Source organism: Panthera tigris, chromosome D3 (genome assembly GCF_018350195.1).
Source record: "Panthera tigris isolate Pti1 chromosome D3, P.tigris_Pti1_mat1.1, whole genome shotgun sequence".
NCBI classification, from domain to species: Eukaryota; Metazoa; Chordata; class Mammalia; order Carnivora; family Felidae; genus Panthera; species Panthera tigris.
The window spans coordinates 74,979,673-75,002,805 of NC_056671.1; the positions used below are offsets into that span (position 1 = coordinate 74,979,673).

At 34.9% G+C, this 23,133-nt stretch overlaps 1 protein-coding gene across 1 annotated transcript in view; it reads right to left on the reverse strand.

The window, feature by feature from the left end:
* TXNL1 (thioredoxin like 1) overlaps positions 1–23,133 on the reverse strand; it is a 33,177-nt gene that overhangs the window by 8,795 nt on the left and 1,249 nt on the right. Inside the window, exons 2-6 of the mRNA XM_007080476.2 lie at positions 13,311–13,407; positions 10,938–11,111; positions 5,184–5,306; positions 2,451–2,520; positions 898–1,070 (exon numbers count right to left, since the gene is read on the reverse strand). Of these exons, the coding sequence (XP_007080538.1) occupies positions 898–1,070; positions 2,451–2,520; positions 5,184–5,306; positions 10,938–11,111; positions 13,311–13,407 (637 nt within the window). The remainder of the gene's footprint in view (positions 1–897; positions 1,071–2,450; positions 2,521–5,183; positions 5,307–10,937; positions 11,112–13,310; positions 13,408–23,133) is intronic.

Sequence of the window (23,133 nt, forward strand, 5' to 3'; positions counted from 1 at the left end):
ATATCTGATAACCAATATTCTAGTTTGATATAATCATTTTCTTCGATTTCATTTGGATAAAATATTCCAAATATTGAAATCTCAATGGTAATCCTTCCTTCGTCTTACTACTAAGAACATTCTGTGAAACTCCAGTGAAAACCTCCTAAAATGAACACATTATAGCATTCTTCTAATTTACAAAAACCAGAATCATTTCATTAAATCAAGAAAATTACATTAATTTGGCCCGACTTGCTCTCAGTGACTCTGTGCTGGTTCCCACTGTTTTTATAGGTATTCATTCCACTATTCTCCTTTAACCCTCCTACTCCCTGCTCTGAAAGACTGGGCTGGGAGGGAGAAGGAGGTGGTTGGGAGAACATATGCTGGGTTTCGTTACAATAATTCAGAAAAGCAATTAATAACTGCTAAGAAGCAGTTGACTTAATGTAAATTAAGGTAATGTAAAAGTATCTTTTTAAAAAATCATCTGTATTGAGATCATGACCACTACACTATTAAAAACTGTATGTTCTAGAAAAGTAAATTGGATTTTACAACTCAATCATCACTCATTACCAGGTATGAAAGATTATGTACAAATATCTTCAGTTTAAGTCTAAATGGTCTATAACAAACTTTTAATAAGAACTGCCAAATATACAAAGTAACTGACATATTCACAAATTAAAAAAAAAAAAAATCAACCTATCCTTCCTTTTCAGAACACACAGATAAATTAAAAGAAGAAAATTTAATTAGCTCATTATATTACTCATTTCAAATTTTTTCATTCATTTCAAATCAAGAGGACAAAAAACTACCTTAAAGGATCATTTAGAATCACCCAGGATAGTGAATATAGCATGAACTGTCACCCAAACACCCATTAAATATAGTTCAAATACTACTTACAGTTACACTGTTAACATTCTGAAATTTAACGTAACGAAGTGGGACAATACCATCTTCTTTAATATCATCCTCTGTTAGTTCCAGAGCTTGAGTTGGTTCACTTCTTTCTGCTTCTTCAAAATCCATAGATCGGGGTAGATTGATAAAAATTTTTACATATTTAGGACCCTGACCTATAAAATGGTAGAATAAAATTAAATGTAAAACCAAACTTGCGATACTTTCTTCGTTTCACCATTACGTTCAGTCTATACAACCAGATACACATTCAAATATAAGCACATACCTACATGCATCTTCAGGAATTTTAAGAAATTCTGAGTATTTTCACATTCTTTTTTTTTTTTTAATAGACATTTACTAGTGTATTCTTGGCCTGCTAGCCTTATACTAAGAACTGAGAATATTAGATTGAAACACACATGCACAATATGCATACACATATACATTCACAGACTTCTTGACCTCAATATAAAAGACACTCTGTAATAATGCAACACTACTAATGAGGAGACGCAGGGAAGGCGGAAAGAGTCTGACAATGCACGCAGGTTAACAAAAAGTTTCATAAAAGGAATTAACATTTGAGCTGGGTCTTGCAGTTGCCAACAATTGGTACATTTGTTATTTAGGAGAAGAGCATTACCAGTGACAACATTTAGCTCAAAGGAAATTAATTCTACAAATTGCCAAATTTCATCTTAGGGATTAAGATGTGCTGAGTGGTTAGATCACATTTATAGGATGTCTTAGTCCCTTTAACCTCAGGGTATAATCCAAAACTCATTACTTCGTGGCTAGTTAAGGAATCTTAACATATTCATATTGCTTACTCATCTCTATAGCAACTGCTTTCACAAATACTGAGTATTTCCAGAAGATGTAATTTTATTAATGAAAAATACTAATACATAATCATTTAAAATAACAAATGAGAAGGGAATGCTATCTGATAAACAGGGTGCCTACTGTTTCTCCCAATTAAAAAGAAAACAGAAAAAAAGTCCTAGTCCCCAAGACTCCCCTCCCAAAAAAATCAATTAAGAACAGGAAAAAGAGGGAGTATAAATAAGGAAAATTCTTTATTTAATAAAAAGAAAAATGCCAAGTCTGTACAATCATGTTTACAGTATCATAATATATAAAGAAGATGAAACTACTAATAGGTCACAAACAGGAAGATACAGAACCTTAGTTTTATCGTCTGTAATAGGAGGAGTGTGAAATAAATTTCTCCCAGTTGTGATCCCGAAAAATGGCTACTTCGAAACTGGAGTTTCAGAACAAGAATTGGAAGAGTTCCTTTGTTTTCAGATTAAGAGGGGAACTTAAATTCTAAAATAAAAAATTTTAGAAAGAAGGTAAAATTTGTCGTTTCATCAGTTCCTAATAATCTTACCTTATTTGCACATTCATTTGTCCCCTTGCTTTGTTCCAGAAACAATTTCACTCTTTCCCAACACAAGGAATATCTACCTCTATTATTTCATTAGTTTTAAAAATGCGCTGACAGATCCACAGAGCAGAAAGTTAAAGGGCTACCCACTACTCACCATTATCTGGCCCTTGAAATTTCATTGAATAAAGCTTAACAGGTTGATTAAATGCCACAGTAATGAGAAGCTGTGAAGAAAATAACAAGTTTTATTTTAAAAGGGCTCTTGAACACCTTGAATATACACAACAGCTAAGTAGAGTTAAAATGATTAATTCAAAGGCAGAAAATATTTAACTCATTTCACAAAACCAATGTAATATTAAAAAATCAGTAAATTGAAAGTAATTTAATTAGACTGACATTTGAGAAATACAATCATCTATTATTCACATACAGGAATGATGACAAAATTTAAAGGAATAAACTAAACTAAAAACATGCGTAAGGGGAGATCCTTGCTGGCTCAGCGGATCATGTGATTCTTGATTTAGGGGTTGTGAGTTCAAGCCCCACCTTGGCTGTAGAGCCTATAAAAAAGGAGGGGGTGGGTAATGCCTAAGATCCTAAGATCTTGTAACCTGTAAACTGGCAAGCATTTTGCCTTCCAAAAAATTAAACAAAATCCCCAAAGTAAAATAAAATTAAACTATATATTTTAGAATATAAGCTGAACATTTTGTAGGATGGTTTTTCAAGCATGCACCCACATCATCTGATAATATGAAGACACTGCACCGATTATGTGAAGAAACTAGCTCTCAAATGCACTGTACATGATCCAAAACTCAAAAGAATAAGACTTTTAATAGCTCTGTGGTAACCTCCAGACCTCCATCCTAAACTTAATCTGGCTAACTGAATCTAGAAGGCCACATAAGGGAACCGGGATAGGAAACATTGTCAGGACGCCGATCTCTAAGAAACCATGAGTCATTTGCTCAGTCTTCTTTCCAGCTAAAATTGTGTATGATGTATGTATCTCTGCTTCTACCCTAGGAGGAAGATTTTCCTGGCAGGAAGATTTCAGGGAAGCTGTGGTCAGTTCTGCTGATATGCATCATCACATTATATTCAGGGCACCATTTACAAGGAACACAATAGTGAACAATATTCTTAAAGCTGTTCAGTAAGGCAGCTGTAGTGGGAGGCAAGATTGAATTTGGATTTATGATTTCAGGATCATTGTAGTCTGTGTGCCTAAGAAAACACCCAGACCATTTCCCCTGGTTATATAAATACTTCTTATACTTGACCTGTAACAGTGTGTCAAAAAATAATAAACATGACATATTTAGAGACTTGAACCACAGGTGAGGAGGAGATGAGAATGGAAAGCTAGAAACAGATCAAGAATCTTGAATCTCTTCCTGAAAACTGTGAAGAAGAATCATGTAAATCTTTTGAGAAAGAGTGGCATGATCAGATTTCTGTTTTAGAAGAATAACTTTTGGGGATTCCTGCATGGCTCAGCCAGTTAAGAGTCTGACTCTAATAATTTTTTTTTTTATGTTTATTTATTTTTGGGAGACAGAGAGACAGAGTGGGGGAGGGGCATAGAGAGAGGGAGACACAGAATCTGAAGCAGGCTCCAGGCTCTGAGCTGTCAGCACAGAGCCCGAAGCTTGACTCAAACCCACAAAGCATGGGATCAGGACCTGGGCCAAAGTCACTCAACTGACTGAGCCACCCACGTGCCCCAAGAGTCTGACTCTTGATTTCAGCTCAGGTATTAATCTCAGGGTCGTGAGTTCAAGCCCTTCATTGGGCTCAACACTGGGTGTGAAGCCTACTTTAAAAAAAAAGAAGAACTTTTGTGAACATGTAGAAGATGAACTGGAATGGGGGACAAAGCAGAGACAACAGATTAGAAAGTAAATTAAGGGAGTGCCTGCGTGAGTCAGCCAGTTAAGCGTCTGATTCTTGATTTTGGATGAGGTCATGATTTCACGGTTCATGGGATCGAGCCCCGTGTCGGGCTCTGCACTGACAGCATGGAGCCCGCTTGGGATTCTCCCTCCTTTCTCTCCCTTTCTCTCTCTCTCTGCCCCTCCCCCACTCGTGCATGAGTGCTTTCTAAAAACAAATGAACATTAAAAAAGGAAAGAAAATTAAGGAAAATAACAGTCAAGATGAACAGTCAAGTAATGATGGCTTGATCAAGGCAGGACTACACTACTTCCTCTGTGATGACAATGCAGGGAAGTATAGGGAAGTACGATACAGGTTTACAGCTGGGAATGAGGACCGGACATATAGGGAGTACTCATCTAATTATTCTCTCTTTCTCAGATACAGACTCATCTGGGTGGGTAAAAAATAGGGAAGACAGGGAGCGCCTGGGTGGCTCAGTCGGTTGGGCGTCCGACTTCGGCTCAGGTCATGATCGGGGTCCGTGAGTTCGAGCCCCGCATCGGGCTCTGTGCTGACAGCTCAGAGCCTGGAGCCTGTTTCACATTCTGTGTCTCCCTCTCTCTCTGACCCTCCCCCATTCATGCTCTCTCTCTGTCTCAAAAATAAATAAATGTGAAAAAAAAAAAAAAAATAGGGAAGACAGGTCTAGAATGAACAAAAGGATTTAAGAACGGTCAAAGCTCAGCTCAACTCAACTCAGCAGTCGGGCCAATCCAAGAATTCTAAGATTCTGTATAATGACCTTGGCAGCTTGTACAGAACAGAGTAAGGAGGTGGGTCTATATCGCCAAAGAAACTGAAACTTAAAAAAAGGAAAGGAAGTGGTCATCTGGGAAGGAGAAACATAAAACCATGAGATGGAAACATGATAAAGAACCCAGAACAGGCATAAACACTGATGATCCCTATAAGCTTTAACTGGGAAGTATTCAATTACCTGTTCATCACAATCAGATTCCAAGAAGGTCATATCTTTTCGTAAACAGTTGTCAAATCCATGCTCATCACTTTCGTTAAGACATTCACAGCCAGCTTTGTTAATAAAAGGCATTAAATCCATCTGAAAAAATTAAATCAAGACTTTAGGCAAAGGATTTCGATTTGGTTTAACAATCTTCATCAGAAACGTAAATACATGATTTTCTCTAGGTTAGACAACTTTAAAAAAAACTTCTCTTTTAAGATAGCTACTAAAACTTTTATAATAAGGCTTTCATTTGAATTTCTGACTGAGACCTATCGCTATGAAAGCCAAATCTAGGCTTTGCCCACTTGACAAAGTATCAAAAACCAAGTCTTTAACACTAAGATTATAAAATGTTGACATTTTTTGCTAACAGTGTTTTGCAGTGGAAAATATACAAATTAAAATATCTGTTAAGATCCAAAGGAAGCCTACCTCCCTCTTCTAGTGGTCATGTGCTCTTTAAACCTACATCCATAAAGAGTTTACATTTGAGATGAATAACAAATAAGGATTAAAACATTTTTTATTATGGAAAATTTCAAACATGTATAAATAGAATACTACAGTGAACCTCAGGTAGTCAGTCTTTAATAATCCCAGCTACAATAATCAGCTCATGGCCACTCTTGTTTCACCTTTCCCCTGCAAGCAGTCCCTACCCTCCTGTTTTCAAATAAATCCTAGACATTTCTTCATTTCATTCATGAACATTTCAGTGTGTTCATGAGCATTTCTGAGAGATAAGGGCTCTTTAAAAAAAATTCTCAATATTATTATCACAACTGAAACAATGAGTAATACTTTAGTGATCAGCAAATATCTGTGTCCAAATTTCTTGGTCCTATAAATGTTTTACAGTTGAACTGTTAGACTCAAAACAGGACTCCAAACAAAGTATGCCATATTTGGTTAATGTCTCTCAACTCCTTTAATCTATGGTCATCTAGTGCCTATGGATTTCTAATATTTTGGATTTTGCTGATCGCTTCCCTGTGATATTTAACATCTGTCTCCTGTGTACGTGTTGGTTAATACTTCCAACACACGGCCAGAGCAGTGACTGTGGGCATCCTTGCATGGTCTCTGACTTTAGCAGGAGTGCCTCTAATGCTCTCTCATTTAGATTTTACGGACGGTTTTAAAAATAAATGGGTACTGAATTCTGTCAAATGCCTTTTCTCCGTATTAGGAGATTATAACTTTTCTCCTTTAGATTGCTGGATTTTGTTTACTAATATTTTAAGAGTTTTACAATTGGTCCTAATTGGAACTGGTCAGTGGTTTTTTTGTTTTTGTTTTGTTTTGGTGAACATTTTGTCAGATTCTGGGATCAAGGTCATATTTACTTCAAAAAGAAATTTAGAAAGTTTTCTCTCTTTTTATATGGTCTTAAGTAGTTTGGAATAACACTAGACTATCTGATCTTAAGATCTGGTAGAACTTCCCTGTGAAGTCATCTTGCCCTTTATGGTACAGGTCTTCAACTATTTTCTCTACTTCCTCTATGGTGACTGGTCTATTTAGGAGTTCTGCTTCTAGTGGAGTTGATTTTGATAAACTATTTTTCTAGAAAAACATCCATTTAATCTACTAAACAAGGACTAATTTTAAGTTTACCAAGTATTTTAGATTATCAGTTAATTGCATATTCACCTTTCTATCATAAAGAGTATTATATTTTGTATACAGAGGATACTAATACATGTATGTATCATTCTAAAGAAAACTTTTTTACATGTCAAATAATTAGCAACATAATTATCAATAATTATTAGAATAGATCCTTAATTATTCATGGAGGGGCCTAAATGCTTTTAAAGCCAAAATGCTATTTTGAATTATATTAAATGTTATACTGCATTAGATGTTGAACATATTATTCAGGGTATCATACCATAGCCAATTTAAAAACAGTGGGGGTTGGTGTGCTGGCACTATAAAGCAAAGTTCTACTATTACAGAATCACTTTGAACTTTAAGTTGAACATTTCCCTTGAAAGGACAGTTCTAACAAAATCTTTAAACACTTATGTCTTCCATCCTACCAAGATGCCTCTTCAATACTGTATCTAGGACTATGATCCCAGGCATGAAGACAACACTGAAATCATGCTTGCAATATCTTAATGATGAAAAATAAATAGGTGATTTACCTGAAATTGTTTTTATATTTATCATGGGGCACACAAAACAAGTTATCACACTCAAACAATTGCATTAAAGTGCTTTGCTACACAACACTGTCTAGGACAAATTGGCATTATATCTGACTTAACTGCAAATTGACACATTCCAGAAATACGCAACTGGAAATAAATATCACTACCTATGTAATCAACTTGCCAATGAGGAAAGAATAATGAGAAAACAATCAGACAAATCCAGATTGTGGGACAGTTTATAAGACAGATGGTCTCAACCTACGGTGTACAATAAGATAGCCATTAGCCACATGTGATAATTTAAAATTAAATTAATTAAAAGCAGATAAAACTCAAAATTCAGTCCTTCAGTTGCACTAGTCACATAACAAATGCCTAATAGCCACATGCATCTAGTGGCTACTAGATTAGACTGGTGCTGGTTTAAACTTTCAAAAAAGGTAGTCATGAAAGGAAAAAAGAGCAGACAGAAGTTTCTAGAACACCAAAGAAAAACAACTTAACTGCAATGTATGATCCTTGACTTGATCCTAGGTGGGGGAAAACAGTTATAAAGGGTATTTTGGAGATAATTTTAAAAATGTGAATGTAGGCTGTAAATACTAGAGATACTGTAAACCATTGCTAAATTTCTTAGGAGTGTTAATAGTATCATGGTTATGTAAAAGAATGTTCTTCTTCTTAGAAGCTACCTGCTCAAATATTTAGAGATGAACCATCATGATGTCTATACCTTACTTTTTAAATGACTCTGCCAAGAGATAAAAGTAGATAAACACCTATCAAGAAAGCAAAACTAGGGGCGCTTGAGTAGCTCAGTTGGTTAAGCATGGGACTCTTGATTTCAGCTCAGGTCATGATCTCACGGTTCGTGGGATCAAGCGCTACATTGGGCCCTGCACTGACAGCGTGGAGCCTACTTGAGATTCTCTCTCTACTTCTCCTCACTCTACCCCCCAGCCCGCCACCGCCAAGAAAGCAAAAGTAGCAAAATATTCACAACTGATGAACATAGGTGAATGGTATATATGTTTGTTATACTATTCCGTCAATAGTAGAACATTTTTTATGTTCTTTTGTTTGTTTGTTTGTTTGTTTTTTTACAGGGGAGAAAATCTAACACAAGACACACAGAAAGTTAGAAAACCCTTTCCGTGCTTCCAATTTTGGTTAAAGAAAGATCTGTCTTACTACACAGATGAGGGTCATTTAAGGTTTCATTTCATTTTGTTGAATGATGACAAAATTTGTACACTGAAATCTATAGTTCAGTGGTCAGAATACTGAAATACACTAAAAAGCCTCAAGATTCGGAACATTATGCAAATCCAAGTTCAATCCCAGAGTGCCTAGAATTCAAACTTGTGGAGAGGAAGACTTATTGATAGCCCTATGGCTATGAAGCAATACTAGGTATTCTTAACGAATATGAAAGAAAAAAAGATAGAATGATTTAAATTTTCCTAATTTAAATTTAAATATCCCAATGCTTCCATAAACATTTTATAAACTAGAAGTCATTATATTTACAAAAACACTGTCTTATTTCTGAATAAGAACTATTACCATTCTTAACCTACATCTATTGCAATATTTCAAACTCCTCTAAAAGAGATACATGTATCTCTCATACTCTGGCCTCAATCAAATTTGGAATTCCAAAACTAGGATGTATAAAATCAGTAACTATATAGTCTCTTTGTGTGAAAAGATAACTGAAAGTCTTTAAAACCAAAATTTTATTTAAAAACTGGCAACACAACTATATGCTGAGATATAAATTTTTAAAAATTATTTTAAAAATCCAATTAAAACCTTTTTTAGCTTAAAAAAAACTGGCAATACGTTTTTGCAATGCTTATACTTAAATCTGCTTAAGACACAGGCTTTCATTCACTGATTCTTCCTCCTGTTAAGTGGCTATTTGTGCTGTGAGAATGATGACATTCTTAGAAACACATTACCGATCTTACATAATAACTTTGTAGACATAATAGTTCAAAACTTTTAATGTCTTGATTGACACCAGATGGAAAAAATGAAAACGTTTTTAATAGCTTCTCACAGTGCATTCATAACATGTGCATGAAAACGGAATTTTTTTAAATTTCTTAAAACTTAAGTTTTTCCTGCTTAATTCCTACCTGAGGCCAAAACACTGATATCACGCTTAGCTGATGTGTAAATAAGTAGCCCTCTAGCTAAGCAGCAGGACTGTTCCGCTCTCATTAAGACTTTTTCATGCAAAAACCCTTCACAAATAACGGGGAAAAAAATACAAAGATGTAAACAAATCAGTTTACGGGTCAAATTAATTTCCAAAATTTTCCAAAAGGTGTCACAACCCTGACTTACACAACATGTTCATACTTTCCAACTGGGTATCACAATTTCAAATGATTACATAACAGTTCTGTTTTAAACAGATACTAACTGCGCCTCCCTAACTTCAAGTAATTAATGCCAGTACCACACGTTAAAGACACTTTTTGAAGATACAACCCCCACCCCGACACTCAAAGAAAAAATCTCTTGTATTTATCTAACTATAGAGTCTCCTTATTCAGTATAAATTTAAGAGACTTACAGAAAGGACTTGTTGTCCGTGATACACATTCTTTCATATATTAGCTTTAACTTGAGGTAACAATTATTTTTTTTTTAAGTTCATTTTTGATCTGCCAATACCATTAACTTTAAAAAAGAAAAATTAGGAAAGATACATACAAATATATATTTTGGTATGCAGGATTAACCAAGTTGCATTAACAAGCCAGCTACTACAAAGTGAATTTCTGAATTTTGGTTCCTTCCTGAATAGCTCTCAAATGATAGATACTGAATTATAAAATGTTATTATGTATAATTTTCAAACACTTTTGTGTTCCTAAGTCTTCAAGTTATTATTTGAGTAATAATTCTTAAAACTCAGAAAAACATACCTAATGGTAAAATCACACATGATCCTAAAATAACTAGATTTTTGTAACAGAAAAAAGAGGTGCCAGAAAAGAGGGGATACATGTAAAAAGACAGAGAAAACTATAGGGAATTTTAGGAAAGGGAGTTCAGCATAAAATGGTCACACATTAAAATTTACATGTCATTTTACACAACTGTTGAAAAATGGAAAATTTTTCCAATGCACATTTCTTCACATTTTGGGGAGGGGGAAATACATAAATATGTAATTTTAAAAGTACACATAAATAAAACATATACATTATGTACAATAATAAAATCGAAATTAAATGTATGTATATAAATATACATTAAAAATGAGTGAATGTTTAAAACCGGGTATTAAGACAATTCAGAAAACAGATTAAAAAAAAACAAGTGGCAAAAAAGATTAGCAGAGCAAATTTAGGAAAAATTGTTTTTGATGAGGGCTTAAGGTGATAATATATACAACAGAGACAAAAACCCAAGTCAGCTAATGAAGTTACTTTTAAAGTTCTTATCTGAAAGTATTCTTAACCAGCAAAAGATAACAGTTAACTTCACTTTAACCAAACAGTGACAAAAGATACATCATGATTTCACTTTTAAGTCTACCTACATAGCCTTTTGGAATATCTGTGTCCTCATTGCTTCCAGGGTCATTTTCTAAGTGCTGCTTGATTTTTTCTTCTAATCCAACAGCATCTGCTCCTTGATATTGATCAATTCTCACTTTGTTTCGAAAAAACAGAAATGTAGGTGTTGCTGATATATTGTTGGTGGCAGCTGTTCCCTAGAATTGGCAAGTTAGATGACGTTAATGAATTAAAAGTAATCATTTTTAAACCACTCAGAATATTCATTCTACATCTCTATAGAAGTTAAATATCACAAGCATAAGCAAAAATCACATAAAATAACACATGCCCAACTGTTATTTAAGAAAAAGCAGGCCTGTTACTGAGGGCACAACTACATGACCCTTACATTCCCAATGAAGAACCTCCATTTTAAATCAGTTTTAGTATTAAAGACTTCACCCAACCAGCAGAATAGCTTCCAATACAGAAATTATGCTTTACAACACCAGCTAGCTCTCTCATAAGCACATGCTATTTCTTAAGCGGCGAAACCAAAGAGGGTATTGATCAGTCAACACAAAGCAGGGCTACTAGGAAAAAGTACAGATCTGAAAAACAGCAGCCCATCTCTCCATGAATATGAAGTACCAGCCTCACCCAACTCTACTCATAGAAATGACTTCTGGCCTCCCTCACTGCAACATCTACCTTTTAAAATTCTGCTCCATCTCCACAATATTATAAAACTAAGTAGCAAGCAAATGGGTATCAGCTAATTAATGATGGACCCATGGTCTAAACTTTTCATAAGAAGTACAAAGGAAATAGTAAAGCAAACATGTCATCTTGCATATTCAAATACTATGAAGAGGTACCACTATGTTGCTTAAAGAAAAAAAGTTTACATAGAGATGTCTTCTCTAAACCTCAAAATTAAAAACAAAAACATGACTGACCTTTTAAGACAGTGTTGTCCAAAATAAGACACAAATATAGGCTATATATGTAATTTTAAGGTTCCAATATCCACAACAGAAAAACTGAAATAATTTTAATAGCATATTTTAGTGAATCACTATCTGCATTTTCAACATGGTCACTATAAAAAGTTAATGATGTATTTTACATTTTTTTCATACTAAGCCTTCAAAATCCTATGTGTACATCTATAGCACTTCTCAACTGGGACTTGCCACGTTTCAAGTGTGCAATAACCACATGCAGCTGGTGGCTATCATACTGCACAAACAGCTCCAGAGGAGAACACTTCTAGATTAGAGACGGAGACTACTACGGCCCAGTGCTACAGTCCACCAGTAGGCAACAGAAGTACAAAGCAGTAACACAGGGTTTATACCAAACCTCAAATACTAACCACAAACTAGGTAACATTAAAAAACTTTTTCACTCAGAAATGTATCAAAGACACAACCTCACCAAAAAGAGCAGCTACACAGTTATTCTTTAGTTAGAACTACATTTTTAGTGTTGGAAACAACCTTCAAAACATTTTTCCTTAACTCCTCCTCCATATTCTCACATACGCAAAAGTCGAACTGTCACATGGCCATTCCAACTAAGTAATCGGAATCCCTACAACACTGTGTCTCAATCAACAGTAATCAACACTCTAAAGTTTCTGCTGAGTATGCAGCTTTGAGGCTAAGATTACACAATGATCAATCAAATCAAACTATAAGCAAGAATTCTCTGCCAAGGCTTGCTAATCAACCAATGCCTCAGTAGAAGATAATGTCGATTTGCAAAAGATAAACAAAAAATGTAAAACAAAAAACTGCCAGGTGACCTATTAAGTTGAACAACTTATTAGTTTTACATCAGAAAGATATTAATATAAACAAACCCAGAAGCAATTAATATGGGACTACCATTTTTAACTAATGTAGCCACAATAACATTTGCAATAATTCATGTCAACATAACATTTCCCTATCTTCAAAGGAGTAAGTACTATGTGCATAAAGAGATAAACGAATGAAGGATGACATCAATGTTGAATTTCAAACCAATGTAATTTTTTCTGTTAAAAAGGACTCCTTTCCAGGGTGCCTGGGTGGCTCAGTCATTTAAGCATCCAACTCTTGATTTCAGCTCAGGTCACGATCCCACAGTTCTTAAGTTTAAGCTCCCCATTAGGCTCTGTGCTGACAGAGGAGCCTGCTTGGGATTCTCATTCTCTCATTCTCTCATTCTCTCATTCTCTCATTCTCTCTCTCTCTCTCTCTCTCTCATTCTCTCTCTCTCTCTCTCTCTCTCTCTCTCATTCTCTCTCTCTCTCTCTCTCTCTCTCTCTCTCCCCCCCCCCCTCCCCTGCTTGGGCTCTTTCTTTCTCAAAATAAATAAACAAACAAACATTAAAAAAAAAAAAAAAAAGGATTCCTTTCCCTTACCTGACACTGATGTACATCTACTTCCAAGAAAACTGCCTGTGGATACTTATTACTCATAGAACTGAATGCTGGGGCAATCCTTAAACATGGTCCACACCTGTGAGAAAGTAAAACACATGCTTGGTAAAAACACACAAAAGACTGTATTAATTTATACTCTAAAGAACTTGTTAATTAAAATATGAAATCAAACAAACTCTGATGATCCTGGCTTTAGTTGTTCTAATCTTTTCCACTAGATTAATTTAGATACACTTGCATCAATATCACATTGTCCTAATGACTACAGATTTATATTAAGTTTTAAATATAATAATGTTAAGTCTTCCAGCTTTGTTCTCACTGAAATTAAAGATCTAAATAAAAGGAGGAATACGCTATGCTTATAAACTGGAAAACTCAACAGCATCAAAATGTCAATTCTCCTAAATTTGATTTTTTGAAGTCAATGTAAAATCCCAGTAGGTTTTCTTGCAGAAGTTAACAAGTTTAAATTCTAAAACTTATAGGGAAATACCAAAGATAGCCCAAGCCATCTTGAGGTTCAAAGCTGAGAAAATTACATTACTGAATATTAAGAATGATCACACAGCTTTATAAATTAAGAGTGTTCAGTGCTGGTACAATGATTAAAAAAAAAAAAAAAAAAAAAAAAACTGACGTGTGTAAAAGAACAGGTCCAGAAACAAACCCATCCTATCTGCAGCAACCTGATTTATCAAATATGTGACACAGCAGTGCAGTGGGGAAAGGATGGTCTTTGCAATAAGCAGTGCTGCGTCAACTAGATAGTCACATGAGAAAATAAATGAATCGTTACCCCTATACCTCACACCATACAAAAACCCAATTCCAGATGGATTACAGGTCTAAGTGTGGGAGGTAAAACAGTAAGGGTTTTAGGAAAAAATACAAAGGATACTTTCAAATCTTAGGAACAAGCAAAGATTTCTTAAAACACAAAAAGCACCGAAGAAAAAAGGAAATAATTGATATATTGTAATATACTTGATAAATTAGAAAATATTAAGACCTTTTCTTCATTAAGATACCAAGTCCCCACAGAGTGGTAAAAAATATCTGTGAAATATATCAAAGGATTTAGACTGCTAATATGTAAAGAATTCCTACAAATCAATAAGAACAAGACTGACACTCAAAAGAAAAACGGGTAAACTCTTAAACTGGTACTTGACAAATGAGGTTATCTTCATAACAGTCAGTAAACATGAAAAGATACCTCACTTCAGTAGTCACCAGGGAAACCAGGGAAAGGAAAATTAAAACTACTTCCATCAAAATAGCTAAAACAAAAAAGAATAAACTATAGTCAAGAATGTGGATCAACTGAACTGTTAGTGACCATGCAAAATGGTATCACCTCTTCAGGGGAAAAGAAAAGAAACTGGCAGTATCTACTAAACCAAGATTTGTGCCTACCTGTCAGCATTTCCGAGTTATATAACCAACAGAAGTGTCTACATATGTTTGCTTTAGGGCATTTGAAAAAATACTGATAGTAGTAACACTTCTAATAACCAAAAGTGGAGACTATTCAAAGTCCTATCAACACAGAATGAGTATATTAACTGCAGTTGCTCATACAGTGGAATACTATACAACAACGAAAATGACTGGCGTAAAACTTCATGCAAAACATGGGTTAACCTCACAAATAAAACTGAGAAAAGCAATACATTATATGATTCCATTTATGTATGGTTCAAATACAGGCAAAACAAGTCAATGGTACTACAAGTCAGGACATACGTTACCTTGAGAGTTAATGACAGGATGGGGATATGCAAGAGATTGCAAAAGGCTAGTTATATTATTCTATTTGTCTGGAACCTGATTACATGAGCGTGTGTGTTCAGTTTGTGAAAATTCAACAGGCTACACATTTATAATTACACACTCTTACATCTCAATAGAAGTTCAGAGAAAAATCATAGCAATAGCAGATAAGAACACAAGGAAAAGCAAATTCTGAAGCACAAATGTTCATGCCCAAGCTGTGATTGTCTCTCCATTGTTAACATTTTAATCAGTATTTTCATCCTGTGCCATCTATAAACCTCACACCAAAAAGCTAATAACGAATTAAGTCCTTAAATATTAAACTTGGTGCTTCTGAAAGTAGGTTTTTGTATCTAACAATCCTCAAATAGGCCCGGAGACCAAATTATAAAGAAACAAACATTTATAGTCACTAAGCCTATGTTTGGTTTAGCAAAATACTTCTAGTTATCAATAAGTCTTAAACATTATGGATGGGAGTACAAATTGTTAAATCCTTTTTGAAGAGCCATTAATCACTCTGTCAATTTTAAATGAACACAACCCAAGATTCACCAATCTTACTTCTATACATCAATCCTACCTTAAGACTTAACTCAGTTTCACAATATGTATACAAAATTCAATGCAATGTTATTAATAGTAAAAAATTAGAAATAATCTAAGTGGCAATCAACAAAAATAGTTTCAAATGTTATGACACATTCATACCAGACGATAAGGATAACTTGTAAATTTATATTGTTTAAAATAAAACTAAGTCTCATGATAAAATTCTCTATTACCACGTGAAAAAAAAAGTGTATACACACATTAGGTGCATCACACAATAACCAGTTAATTACTTATGCAAAGTGGGACTGGAAAAGGAAGAGAGAAAATTTAGAGGAAACTTTTTTAAATTATTCATACTTGTCCATTTTTGTTTTTTTAGGATGAACAGGTACTTTGATCTTAAAATATTAAATAACTTGAGACTACAGAATTTAACATTAATTGCATTTAAACAGGTTTCCCAAATGAAGCACAGTGATTTATGCTATACCACAATATATTCATTCTTAAAAGAAATCTCCCTTCTTTACACGCATGCATTCAAAATAAGACAACTTATGGAAAAAATAAGATCGAGGCAAGCCATGTAAACCCATGCAACTTTGTAAACATATCCCCAAGAAAAAAAAAACGGTAACGTTCTGAGGAAATACTTGGACAGCCAGGCAGGTGGCTCAGACCTAGAGGATACCTCAGAGAATATTTAAAATGAATAAAACGGATGGACTGTAAGTGCCATGACGATCCAGGTGGAAGTGAAGCTCTGAAGCAGTGAGGCTGCACAGAGGAAGCGTAGCCCTGAGAATGAACCCTCGGGGAACAAGTGCTGGGTGCAAGTGCGAGTGTTTTATTAACTTTAACGTCATTAAAATAAACTTGCAAGGGAGCTTGCCTGCATGGCTGAGGGCTTTTCTCTTTCCTGCTAAAGATTCTAGTTCTATTTCTGCTCTTCACTACCTAGGAAAAACAGAATGCGAACCAACAGGACTTGCTCATTGTACTGACATCATCACGCTATTCACCAGTCATGTAGGGGTTAACCGGTCGGTGTTAAAAAAACAGAAACAAAAACAAAAACAAAAAACACTTCTGGCTAAAATGACTGTACTAAGATTAAGTGTTCCCTTTCAAAATTTAACCTTATCTAGATCCCCTGTTTAATTTTAGTTAGCCATCACAGGTTGTAACTTTAGTCAAAAATGAAAATAAGTCACAGAACACAGAAGCACAAATAAATACAGTGGCATACTTTCACAATAAAATCATCCAAATGAATTGATCAGTTATTTTAAGTAAGATGTTTGCCTGCTTAATATCAGCACTTAAGAGTATAAATTCCTATTATTAGCTGAGCTCAGAACAAGTCACCTGATTTCCCCGTATAAAATGGGAAGGGACTAGATTTTCCAGGACCTTTGTCATATCCAAAATATTATGCCCCACGTATGCCTGAATTTCAGGATCTTCCTTTTTTCCTCCTGTGCAGCCTTGTTTCACAGCCCTTAAATAGTATATAACCACAGAGCCTCTGAACTTGTAAAAGAGACCAGAGATCATCTAGTCCACACATTAAAAAAAAAAAAAAAAAAAAGCGTTCTTTTGCTACTTCTCTTTGACAGGAAGCTTATCTGTTAAACATGTAAAATGGATATGTAAGGATTCTGACTTATGCTTTTTGAGAAAAAACAAAGCAGACAACTCTCCAGCTTTTTGCAATAAAGAACCAAACCCAGAAAACTCAAACTTTAAAACTGACCTAACTTAACACAATTATTTGGTAAGTGAGAAATGAAGACCAGAAAAGTTAAATCACTTGCCCAAGATCAGACACTCTAGTAAATGACAGGGCCACAACAGAACGGTTAACTCGTAACCAATCCAAGATCAGCTTTCTTTGAAAGCACCAAGCTAGGTTCTAAGTATGATTTTTGTTTACAGTCATTATATAAACAAATTCAACTTCATGAACTTGCTGTCCTTCCCTGTTTGCTAGTCAGTGCTCTACCTTGAGCAATAACATGTGTAAACACATTGCTGACATAATGGTAAGGAAATGTATGTGCTTTCTGTAGAGATATTTTAAAAGTCTATTTTTTCTGTAGGGCACAACCTTAAAGTAGGTAATGTCTAGATTAATTATATTTTAATTAGGGCAGACATAATCATAACTGGTCCTATTAATAACACAAAATGGCTAGCATTCATTGAGCATTTACTATATGTTATACAATTTACAAAACCCTTAAACTCATTTAAACCCTACATTTCTCATTTCAAAGTCAAGAACAATGCAGTACAGCGCTAGAATTTGGTTACAAATCCCAACTCTTAACTGCTGTTCCAAATACCCCAAAACAGCGGCTTAAACACTGCTTTCTGTTATTTCTCAACTAACTGCCAAGATTAAAATGAATATGCTCTTTTTAAAAAAATCCAGACACATACCATTTTATAAAGTCCAAATCCAGGCAAAACTAACTTACAGTGTTAGAACTCAAGAACAAGGAGGGGAGCCTGGGGGGCTTGGTTGGCTAAGCGGCTGACTTTGACTCAGGTCATGATCTCACAGCTCGTGAGTTCAAGCCAAGCATCGGGTTCTCCACTCAGCACAAAGCCTGCTTTGGATCCTCGGTCTCCCTCTCTCTCCCTCTCTCTCTCAAGAGAAAAAAAAAAGGAATTCAAGAACAAGAAGAAAGCAGGCATGGGGCGGGGTGGTCCACCGCGCTGGCATTCTTGATCTACATGTTAGTTACAAGTGTAACCACTCTGAAAATTTATCAAAGTATACACAAATGATTTGTGTACATTTTGCATGCATGTTATACTTGAATTAAAAAGTTTGCTTTTAAGAAAAATTCTCTGTATGTTCTTTGAGACCTCACCATGTCCTAGTTATCTCTCGTTATTTGCCTGGTCCCTATGGACTGCTGGGCCTGCTATCTTTGTAATTCAGTCTATAGCAATTTTGAACCATATAATTAATGTTATCTATATCTATAATGTATTAGTTGGACAAGCTACCATAACCATTAGAATTCAACATTCTAACCTACACTAACACTATTCTTGGATGGTAATAGTAACACCTAACCAACAACAAAGTAGGACTTGCTTTAACAAAACTGAACAGACGGTAAACACATCTGTAAAAGTGATACATTCATGAATTCAAGATAAAAATCATTCATACTCCATATAATTTCACTTACATGTGGAATCTAAAAAACACACACACAACACAGCAGTTGCACTACTTGGTATTTATCCAAAGGATTACAAAAATACTGATTTAAAGGGGCACATGCACCCCAATGTTTACAGCAGCACTATCACCAGTAGCCAAATTGTGGAAAGAGCCCAAATGTCCATCAACTGATGGATAAAAAAGGTGTGTTGTACACACATAAACACACACAAAATGGAACATTACACAGCCATCAAAAATAGTAAAAGTTTGTCATTTGTAACGACCTGGATGGAACTAGAGTGTACTACGTTAAGCAAAGTTAAGTCAGTCAGTGAAAGACAAATATGCGGAAGAAACAAAACAGATGAACATAGTGGAAGGGAAGGAAAAGTAGAATAAGATAAAAACAGAGAGTGAGGCAAACCATAACAGACTCTTCACTATAGAGAATAAACAGGGAGGCTGGAGTGGAGGTATGTGGGGAGATGGGCTAATTGGGTGATGGACATTAAGGAGGGCACTTGCTGTGATGAGTACTGACTGTTATACGTAACTGATGAATCACTAAATCCTCCTGAAACCAACACTACACTGTATGTTAACTTGAGTTTAAATAAAAAGTTGGAAAGAAACAAACACACAAACAAAAAAAACAGAAAGACTCATAAATACTGAAAACAAACGGTGGTGGTGGGGAGGGGATAGGTAAACAGATCAAGAAGTACAAACTTCCAGTTATAAAAAAGTCATGGCGATATAAAGTACGGCATACGGATAACACTGTGGTAACTTTGTATGGTGGAAGATGGTGACTATATTCACCGTGGTGAGCATTCTGTAAAGCGTATAACCATCAAATCATTATGCTGTACACCTGAAACTAATATAATATTGTATGCCAAGTATACTTCAATTTAAAATAAAAATCATTCACACTGAGTTTTATGGGAAAGAAAATGCATATTCTTTTAGCGTTGGGGCTTACCCACTAGTGATAACAAAACTGGCACTGTTTATAACCATTAAATGTATATTTAAAGAGTAACAGTACGGAAATAACAGTTACAAAAACACATCACCACAGTATATAATTCATATATATAATTTTATACTCTAAACAATGCTGTTAGGTTACGTGTTAACATCCCCATGTTACAGGTGGGGAAAGAATATCACAGAATGAATTGAAATGTCCTAGGTCATAAGATTAGTTTGCAAGCAGTGCTGTGGCTAAATAATTCAAGGCAATATTAAAAAAAAAAAAAAAGGTCAGGTTGTGTGCAATACAGGGATGAACCTGCATTTCCTTTCTATTTAGGCTGGGAAAAACAAGGACAACACTTTATACTTCCTACAGTGCATTCAGCAATGGGACCTTAAATTATTCAACCTGTGACTCAACATCCTCATGTGTAAAATGGGGATAATTTCAAAGATTATTTTGAGGACCGAATAAGTCAATATAAATTCTTAAATAAGTCTCTTACAAAAGAAATAATATGTAAATGTTGGCTATTTTAATTATTTAAAAACAACAACAACAACAACAACAACACTGGAGAAGGGTGCCAAGACTATTCACTGGGGAAAAAACAGTTTTTTCAACAAATGGTGCTGGGAAAACTGGATAGCGACATATAAAAGAATGAAAGTGGAGTTTTACACCATATACAAAAATTAACTCAAAATGGGTAAAAGAATTTAAAAACTAAAATTACAAAATTCCTGGATGAAAACATAGGGGCAAATCTTCATGACACTGGATTTGACAATGATCTGTGGGATAGGACATCAAAAGCACAAGCAACAATAGAAAATATATATAAACTGGACTCCATTAAGATGTAAAATCTTTTGTGCATCAAAGGACACTATCAAGAAAGTGAAAGGCAACCAATGGGAGAAAATATTTATAAACCATTTATCAGATAAGGAATTGATACCACAAGTATATAAAGAACTCCTATAGGGGCATCTGGCTGGCTCAGTTGGTAGAGTGTGCAACTTTTGAGGTCAGTGTTGTGAGTTCAAGTCCTACGATGGGTGTAAAAATTACTTAAAAATAAAATCTTACCAAAAAAAAAAAAGAAAGAAAGAAAGAACTATAATTCAAGAACAAAAACCCAAACAGTCTAATTCAAAATCAGTAAAGGGCTGGAATCAGCATTTCTCTAAAGAAAATAAATGACCAATAAGCACATGAAAAAATGCTCAACATCATTAGCCATTAAGGAATTACAAACCAAAACCACCAGACCACTTCACACCCATTTAGGATGGCTATTTGGTGCAACTGAATTCCACTCCCAGGTATATACCCAAAAGACTTGAAAGCAGGGACTCAAAGATATCCTTGCACACCAATGTCGATAAGCGGTATTACTCACAATAACCAAAAAGTGGAAACAATCCAAGTGTCCATCAACAGATGAATAAACAATATATAGTATATGCATACGATGAAATTTTTAACTTTAAAAAGGAAATTCTGATACATGCTACAACATGGATGAACCCTAAAAACATTATGCTAAGGGAAATAAGCCGGAAACCAAAGGATAAATGTTATATGACTCCACTTACGTGAGACAGCAAAAACAGGCAAATTCATAGAAACAGACAGATGTTACCAGGGTGAGGGACTGGGGGTATTGGGAGTTACTGCTTCATGGGTAAAGTTATTGGTTAATGTTTCTATCTGAGATAATGAAAAGATTCTAGGAAATAGTGGTGATGGTGGTACAACATTGTGAATGTACTTAATGCCACTGAACTGTACATTTAAAAATGGCTAAAATGGTCAATTTTATGTTACATATATTTTATTGCAATTAAAAACACTGAAATACTGGAGAGCCACTGAAGATTTTTAAGCAAAACAGTGACAATCTATGTAACATTTTAGTAAAATTAATGTTAGATATAACATGGAAGTGAAGAAAACGGAATAAGGCTTAAAAGTAGGGTTGGAAAAGAAATAAAGAAATAGGTGATAGAGAAAACTATGTTCTTGGCCTAACATGGGACATTAACTTTGATCTAAGAGGTTTCCTACATGATCTATTGGATACAGTTATTTTGAGGGTCTAATACCGATGCTGAGTTATGAAAGTCTGAGGTCACAATCACATACAGTTTGTGGAGGAACACATTAACAGCCAAAATATTACAGAACTTTAAGGCAAATACAATCTTAACAGATTTATAAATTACCTAAATATACTTTAGAACTTAAAAGCTTTCTAAATTCAAACTTTTGTTCTCAGTTTTTACCATAAAAAATTAAATTCTCATTGCATCAAAATACCTTTTTAAAAATTAACACAGAGCTTTGCCAATCGATGTCTGCAGTTGTTTATGGTTATATGAAACCTCATTACTAACAGAAGTGTTTCCTTAATAGCAATGTTTCCCCACTTTTCTCACTTCAACTAATAAATTATTTATCACTGTCTGTCATCTCTTCTGCTATGGTAAGGGGAAAAGAGACTATTTCATTGAGGGACAAAAGTCTATACATTCCTACAGACTAGAATTAGGAAAGTGAACTAAAAATGAGATTCATTGTTAAAATCATCTCTTCCCTTTTCCAACTCTGGCCTAGGCACTTAGTAAATGTACTTAGTATGTAGTATGTATTCCCCATATTAAGAATATAGACATTGCAGGGGCGCCTCGGTGGCTCAGTCAGTTGAGCACCCAACTTCGGCTCAGGTCATGATCTCACGTTTCGGTTAGTGAGTTCGAGCCCCGTGTCGGGCTCTGTGCTGACAGCTCAGAGCCTGGAGTCTGCTTCGGACTCTGTATCTCCCTCTCTCTCTCTCTCTGTGCCTCCCCCACTCATGCGCGCTCTCTCTCAAAAATAAACATTAAAAAAAAAAAAAGAATACAGACATTGCAAAATTGCTAAAGCTGAGAAGATATATTTATAGAATTTTGACATTCCTTTTACACATGTCTTTATAACAAAATCTTTATCTTCTCCAATTTAATAAACATGAAAGTCTACATGTCAAATTGGTACTCTCGGCCACCCTATAAAATCCAATATACTGTGCCTTTTCAATTCTGTATGAGACAGATTGATCCAGGAATAAGTCTTTAATTGTTTTCATCTCTATCTGCATCCACCCAAGCCCTAAAGCTATCTAATCCTAATGCCACCTCTTATATACTCAACATTTACTGAATCATGTTCAATAACCACGAATCACTTTTTACCCTCAAAATATTGCCTTATGTTTATATAGTTACCTGGACAATTCAATGGGTTCCATAAAC